A 7,430-nucleotide genomic window follows, 5' to 3' on the forward strand; every position below is an offset into this window, starting at 1 on the left:
GTCCGTCTCGTCGGCGAAATCGAGAAAGAGACGCTCCCTAAAAGTTTCCAGAACTGTGTCCTCTAGCCGTAGAAATCGGCGGTCCACGCACTTTTCCGCGTATTTGGCCTCGCGCAAAAACTCGAAAAACTCGACCGTCACTCTTTCGCGCAAGAGCCTCCACATGGCGTCGTAAGATTTTGCGACGAGTTTGCGAGCGACGTCGGCGTCCTCGTTCGCCACGGTCCAGCGGATAAATTCGATTTTCCAGTCGTCGTCGTCTTCCGCATCGACCATCTTCAGCATACTCGACACCTTGAATCTAGACAGTTTGGAAGAGACGGCGCTTTGCGAAACGCGCAAGGTGCCGACGAGATTGCGCAGGTAGACCCTCACTCGAGCTTCCAGACTAAACTGCTTGGTCTTCCAGTACGCCGTTCGCGCCGCGTGCAACAGCTCGGTGATTTGCGCGACCCCGAGGTCTCGACGCAGCTCCCAATAGTTTTCGCCATTTGCCGATCTCGTCGAAAAGAGATTGTTTACGCTTTCGCGCGACGCCTCGGTGGACGGAAAAAAGGAAGCGCGGTGCTTGCCCCACGTCGCGACGTGTTTCACGTACTCCTTGTTCGCCTCTATCAGTGTAGCGACCGCCGACCGAGCTCGCCTCACAATCTCCGAGTGCCGCTCGAAATTCTCGTGCGCCTTTCGAATGCGATCAAACTCCACCGTCGCTACAATGTCGTACGGGGCTTTGATTTTGTCCAACAAATCCTTGTCGAAACCCTCGTACTCGCCAAAGGCGACTGGGTCCTTTTCGTGCGTCTGCGGTTATCTATCGATGGGTCCGCTCATTCCCCACTCGCGGATCTTATCTCTACGTTCGCGCTCCGTAGTCATTAGGGATTTGAGTTCGGAAACATTTTTGCGCAGCGTCTGCAAGTTACACTTCGACTGGCTAATTATCTTTTCGATCCATAGTTCGGGCGCAGCGTTCATGGTGGCCAGGATCGCGTCGTTCCAAGTCTTTAGGTTTGGTACGCTCGAAGGCAGTTTCACGAGCGGAGGGGCACTAAGCAGGCCGCTGTCACCGAGAAACTTTCTCATGTTTTCGTAGTCTCTGTGGCGTTCCTGTACGAGCCGATAGAGTCTATCGAAATCGTCTTTGGGAAACTTTGACTTGAGACGCACTTTCCACTCGTACAAACCTTTCGAGGTGGCGCGAGCAAACAGAGACGCGGCGTCGGCCTCGTCAAACATACATTTGCCGTGCCTCGCGATTAAAGGATAGTAAGGTCCCAATTTTTCCATTTTTTCTTCGACGTCGCCGCTATCGCCCACGCCAGCGAGGAGTAGTCGTCGTAACTCGTTCAGGTGCGGTTTCAATCGCTCAAATTTTTCGTAGAGCACCTTCCAGTCGACGTCGATCAAGGCCTTCCTAATGTCCTCCTCGTCGTTCTCCAGCCAGCGCTTTCTCAAGACGGCGTCCTTGCGAACGGCACCGAGGTCCCTAGCAAATTCTCTCAGGAGATCCTCTAGGCTCCGAAACTTGGCGTAATGTGCCAATAGTGACGTTATGAAGGCGCTACCGTCCTGCAAATACTCGTCAGATTTAATCTTGTTAAACAAGTCCCTCGTCTCTTCCTCTTCGCAGACTTTGTGCGCGGCCGGATGGGTCACCGCCCAGAGGAGCGCGTCCCTATGTTTGTGCACCGTGTAGTTCTTCAAAATCTTTTCGAACGCGTCTAGTATGGCCTGCAACTCGGTCGGCGACAGCGTAGGTGCGGAGAGAAAGACGAACCGCTTGACGTTGTCAATCTTTGCGATTTCGCCAACGGCTTTCAAGAGTTCCGGAGAAAACTTTTCGTCGATAAAGGTATGGGCATATTCAACCTTGGCTTTCAACTCGGCGTAAATGCGAAGAGTCTGACCTTCCTCGGCGGCGACCCAGCGAACGAGCGCCGCGTCCCACTGCGGCGTGCCCGCGGCATCGAAAACGGCCCGGAGCAGTGGATCGAACGCTGGATGCTGGCTAGACCACGAAGAGTGCCGCGTGACTTTCTTGCACCACTCTTCGAAGAGTCGCTTAAACTTTAGAACGGAATCCTGCCAGATCTGGGACTGGTATCGCTCGAGCACAGAGTTGTACTTTTTAAACGTATTGGTTTTAACGTCGTAGTACATTCCGCCGCTAATGCCGTACAAGTACTTGTCCACGGCATCTAGGTCGTACACGTCCAAGTCGTACAAATTACTAAGCATGTCGTCGCCAGCAAATTCCACGCCCAACGCCTCGGGGTACTGCTTTATCACGTCCCTGGTCCTGACTGTGTACATGAATTCGCCCAGGACGTTGTTTGGGTCCTTATACATTCTGTAGATCAAGTGTTTGAGGGCCGGGATGACTACGTTGCGCAGAAACCCGGGCTTGTATTTCTCGCTGGCCAGCGAATTGACCTTGGACTGAATGCTCTTGAGATAGAGTGTGTAGGAAAAGACCAAGTCTATGGCTCGCTTCGGATCGTACAACGCCGTTCGAGTGTCGTTAGCGTGGTTCGCCACAATGTAATCAAACACGCGATTGGCCGTGTCGCCGTAGTCTTTGTAACGGGTAGTTTCGACACCAGCGTTAGAGTACAGCGCGTAGTAAAAATCTTTAAAGTAGTCGTCGACTCTACTTTCCAACCTTGCCTCAAACCCTATGGGAATGGCTTTCAAAGGTTTGAACAAGAGATTGTCGGTGGTCATTTTTTTATTTCAGCTACAGAAACACGTTTTCGCCTTTAGCGCGTTTATTTCTATAATAGGTCATTGCCGCGTAAGTCACGACTCCCGCTGTGGCCAGGACGGCAACTCCACCGACGACGTACAGCCAACCGCTTCCTTCGTCTTCCGCTGCAACAGTATGATACGGCGTCTTGGCGACGTCCGACACTTTTTCGTTGGGCGTCGTTTCTTTAGGAAGAGCCGAATCTCGAAGAGACGGTATCGCGTCGTCCGACCGTCGTCTCTTGGCCGCCTCCGCCGCAGTCTGAGGGGACGTTTGGGCGACGCCCGACTCCTTCTCTTTGGGCGTCGTTTCCCTAGGAGGAGCCCAATCCCGATGAGACGGTATCGCGTCGTCCGACCGCCGTCTATTGGCCGCCTCCGCCGCAGTCTGAGCTGATGTTTGGGCGACGCTCGACTCCTTCTCCATGGGCGTCCTTTCCTTAGGAGGAGGGGGAGGAGGAGGAGGAGTCGACGGCGACTCGTTCGTGCTATCCCGAAGAGACGGTCTAGCGTCGTCCGAAAGTCGTCTCTTGGTACCGACACCCCTCAGCTTCGAGTTGTAGCTGTAAATTAAAAACTCGACGCCGACATAATCCAGACCGTTGTCGTAAAAGGTCTCGATCAGGCTGTCTACGTCGTGAAGGTCGGCGTCGTACAGCTTTTTTTCCTCGGTCTTCATGACCACCTCGACGCCGGCATCTTTCAGTCTGTCTCGCGTGTACACCGTGGCCAGGAACTTGCCGAGTAGATTGTTCTGATCTCTGTACATTCTGACGATGACGTGTTTTAAGGCTGGCACGGCCACCTTCTCGTGTTCGGCCTTGAGCTCGGCGGACCTCTTAAAGTGAAGAAGAAACGCGGTGTATTCGTTAATCACGTCGTTCATTCGGGTCACGTCGTTAAATAGACCAAGTATAACGTTGCGATACTTGGCCACGATGTAATCGTACGCGGCTTTCATTATCTCTCTGTCGGTCCTGTACCCCGTGTGCGCCCCGGCTCTATCGTACAAGTCTTTAATGTGCACTCGCAAATAGTCGTCCATCGACTTTTCGAGTCGTTCTTCAAACTGAGAAGGAGGCTTCTTGAGTATAACGTTATTCTTATTAGACATTGTTAGGTGTTTTGTATTAGTCCTGGACGTCAGCCGTAATCTTTGATGTTGTATTCGGAAAGAGCTCGGGTCACGTCATCTACAAAAAGCGTCTTGCGGTGTTGCATCTGGGCGTAGACGACGGCCTTTCCGACGACCTCGGTGACGAATCTATCGACCTCGAATTGCATGTTACCGTACACGTTCTCTGATATGCGATCGATCTCCATCTCCTTGGCCAATCGACGCAATTCGTTCTTACAGAGAACGTCGTCCACGGCAGTCGTTGGCTGTCGACTGTCCAATTGCTGCTTCTTCTTATTCTTGGCTACCGTCCTCTTTTGCCGGGTCACGTTGTTTGAGGCGTTTTTTATGCGCGCCATATTCTCACCATCCATCTCCTCTAACGATATAAGCGGGAAACTTCAGTTTTTTATTTGAAATCGACGTTACAATCATGTTACGCGTATACTACGACAACCTGGCAAACACCATCGCGACCGGACTTCGAAATCCCGGCGACTCCAGCGTCTTTGTCGACTTTCTCTACGCCTTGGAGACTATGCACGCGGCGACGATCCTTCTCGTCGGCCGCCCCTTCATGACGGTAGGCGCAGCGCTGCATCGATTCCATAGCCGCACGAAAAACAGATACAGACTCAACGTGTACGTCTACATGAGACTGGTTCGGACGGAAGTCTGGTACCTCAAGACGGCCTGTCGATACATCGACTTTCGCCTCTACCGCGACGACGCAAGCGCCCTCGGTTCGGTGATCTGCGACTACACGTTCGAAAGCGGTCGAGTGTACGCGAACGCGACCGCCTTTCGCTACGAAGAGGCCAGCAAGATTCTGTGTCTGACTCTGACCGACTCTCTCACCTTCTTTGTGGCCTGCGTTCGCAAGTTGAGTTACCTGCTTGACATGCCTCCCGATCGAGTCGTTTGCAGCGTCGTCGAGCCACGCACCGTGAAAAACGCCAGAGTGCATCGAGATTTTATGAGCCTGTACGAGAGCGTAGATCCGAGGTACTTTAGAGTTTGCGATTACCTTGACTGGTTGTGTAGGTATCCTTTGTTTGGGCAATAAAAATTTAAAAAAACCGTGCACGTTGAGTTTTCGTCTCAATCTCCTCGCGTAAGCATGAGTAACGACGTAGATATGACCAAGGTCGAAGAAGAAGAAGAAGAAGAAGAATGGATAGTGTTAGACGAATGGAACGATGGCGATGATGAAAAAGAGGAGGGAGAGATTACGGACGACGAGGTCAACCACTCCGCTCAGACTATTTATAGTTCCGAAGACGAGACGAACGATCGGTATAATCGTTTCAAAAACGAACGTTGGCGGGTATGGAAGAGGCGCCCCGCTACCGGCTCGTACTACCGGGCGACCGGATACCTTACCCCGTACAAGTGGACGTCTTTGAAACAATGTTGCGCGGATTCGGAGAAAAAGCCAACGTCATGATAGAAGCTCCTACCGGATCGGGCAAGACAATGGCCATGCTCGGAGCCGTTCGCGAATGGATAACGACACGACCCAGCGGCAAAATCTACCTCTGCTCTAGAACGCACCAACAGCTCGACCAAATGGTAGCGGTGGCCAAGGCGTTCATCGGAGACGCCGCGCACATTTCTCGTCTCGTCGGCAAGGACCGAGTCTGCCTCTTGGAACGGGAAGTCCACAGCGGTAACGTGCCCCAACTCTGCAGTCAACACAGGGCCTCGTCGACGTGCCGATTCTACCGCAATTGGAAAGAGCAGCATGGACCAGAGACGCGTTTGCCCGACGTTAGGGACATCGAGGACTTGGTGGAGAGTTGTGCTGCAAACGATATCTGCCCCTACTACGTCAACGAACAGTACTACGTAGCCAGGTCGAAAATAGTGCTGGCTCCCTACAACTACTTGATCGATGCCTTCGTCCGTAGCACGCTTAACATCAATCTCAGCGGCGCGATTCTGATCCTCGACGAGGCGCACAACATTGAAACGTTTTGTAGAGACGCCATGTCCCTACAAGTGTCCAGATCGCAGCTTCAGACGTACGCACGACGATTTTCTCGCTACGTCGAGCTTCGCGAATTCTTCGAGGGGCTCCTGGCCATGATGAACGACGTTGGATATGCGATTGTTCGCGGCGATGATCTCCTGGCCAAGACGAGACGCTACCTCAAGACGGACAACGTGAGCCTGGGTCAAGTCGTGAGTCCCTTAACGTCTCGACATCCTTTGTCCGACCGGTTAAACACCACGTTGATTGACCGCATCGTCACTCAGTTTTACTACCCCGAGATATTTGGTGCTCAAGGCTTTGCAATGTTTGTCGTCCAGGGTCGCGAGTCGCCAGAACTCAGGATGACCTGCATGGACTCGAGTTACGCCATGAAGTCTATGTCGTCGTGCACGCACTCTATCGTCCTGGCCTCGGGGACTCTGAGTCCGATGTCGTCGTACGAAAAGGAATTGGGCGTCTTCTTTACTCACAAGGTGTCCGCCAAGGAACACGTCGTGTCCAAGCGTCACGTCTTTGTCCGTAGGATCTCGCATTCGCTCAAGGGTGACAAAGAGTTTTACATGAATTACAGCGCATGCCAGAACGAAGAGCTACTCAAGGCCGTAGGTTCCGTCGTCTACGAGTCGACCAAGATCCTGAAGAAAAATGTCGGCGAAACAAAGGCTGGCGTCCTGTGCTTCTTCCCTTCTTACAAGCTACTTCAGACCTGTCCAGACGTGTGGCGCAAAGTGCCTCTATGGCCCAAGTTGGTCAAGGTGGTCGGCGGGCATCTGTTTCTGGAAGATTCTGAAAACTCGGACCTCTTGTTCGATAGGTACAAGACTGCGTTGATTGACGGAGAGCCCGGCACGGTGGCCCTGTTTCTAGTCGTGCAGAGAGGCAAAATGAGCGAAGGCGTCGACTTCTCCGATTCGCTGGCTCGACTCGTCGTATCCGTGGGGTTACCTTATCCGTCGTATCACAGTCCGGACGTAAAGGTCAAGGTCGAGTTTAACCGCAGCAGGGGCGGAGACGGGGACGAATGGTATAAAACGCAGGCGATGCGAGCGGTTAACCAGTCCGTGGGACGCTGCGTACGTCACGTGAACCACTGGGGGGCCGTCCTATTGCTCGACAGTAGGTATTTTAGACCCGACGTTTGGAGCGATTTATCGCATTGGGTCCAGGTCTGCGAAGACGAGTCGTCCACCTTCAAAGACACGAAGAAATCTTTGCTCGAGATAAACTCGTTTTTGAACGGTCGTCTATGAAAATGCACATCCTCAGTTTGCACACGTATCTGCGCGAACACAGATACACGGCTAGCCGACAGGGCTACGCTGACTGGTATTGCACGATTCGCGACGCTACTATTGCTCCTACACCAGCTGCTTCGGTCAACAGCGATCCCGTTTCGACCGACCAGGCTCCAACACGAGTCGCTACTGTTCCATCGGACAAGCGGGGACCGTCCGACAAGCCTATACTCGAATCGTGCACGTGCGAGACTGCTCCTACACCAGCTGCTTCGGTCAACAGCGATCCCGTTTCGGCCGACCAGGCTCCAGTACGAGTCGCTACTCTTCCACTGGA

The 7,430-nt window shown here is 53.0% G+C and overlaps 1 protein-coding gene across 1 annotated transcript; it reads left to right on the forward strand.

The window, feature by feature from the left end:
- Positions 1-6,199: 6,199 nt before the first annotated feature.
- On the forward strand, positions 6,200-7,108 carry LOC121833862 (Fanconi anemia group J protein-like). Its single transcript, XM_042287575.1, has one exon. It carries the CDS (start codon positions 6,200-6,202, stop codon positions 7,106-7,108), a length of 909 nt encoding a protein of 302 aa, XP_042143509.1.
- The last annotated feature ends 322 nt before the right edge of the window (positions 7,109-7,430 follow it).

This window comes from Ixodes scapularis, unplaced genomic scaffold, assembly GCF_016920785.2.
Source record: "Ixodes scapularis isolate PalLabHiFi unplaced genomic scaffold, ASM1692078v2 ptg000005l_1___fragment_1__unscaffolded, whole genome shotgun sequence".
NCBI classification, from domain to species: Eukaryota; Metazoa; Arthropoda; class Arachnida; order Ixodida; family Ixodidae; genus Ixodes; species Ixodes scapularis.

Coding starts and splice junctions, on each gene's coding strand:
- LOC121833862 (XM_042287575.1), top strand. CDS start 6,200: ATGACCTGCATGGACTCGAGTTACGCCATGAAGTCTATGTCGTCGTGC.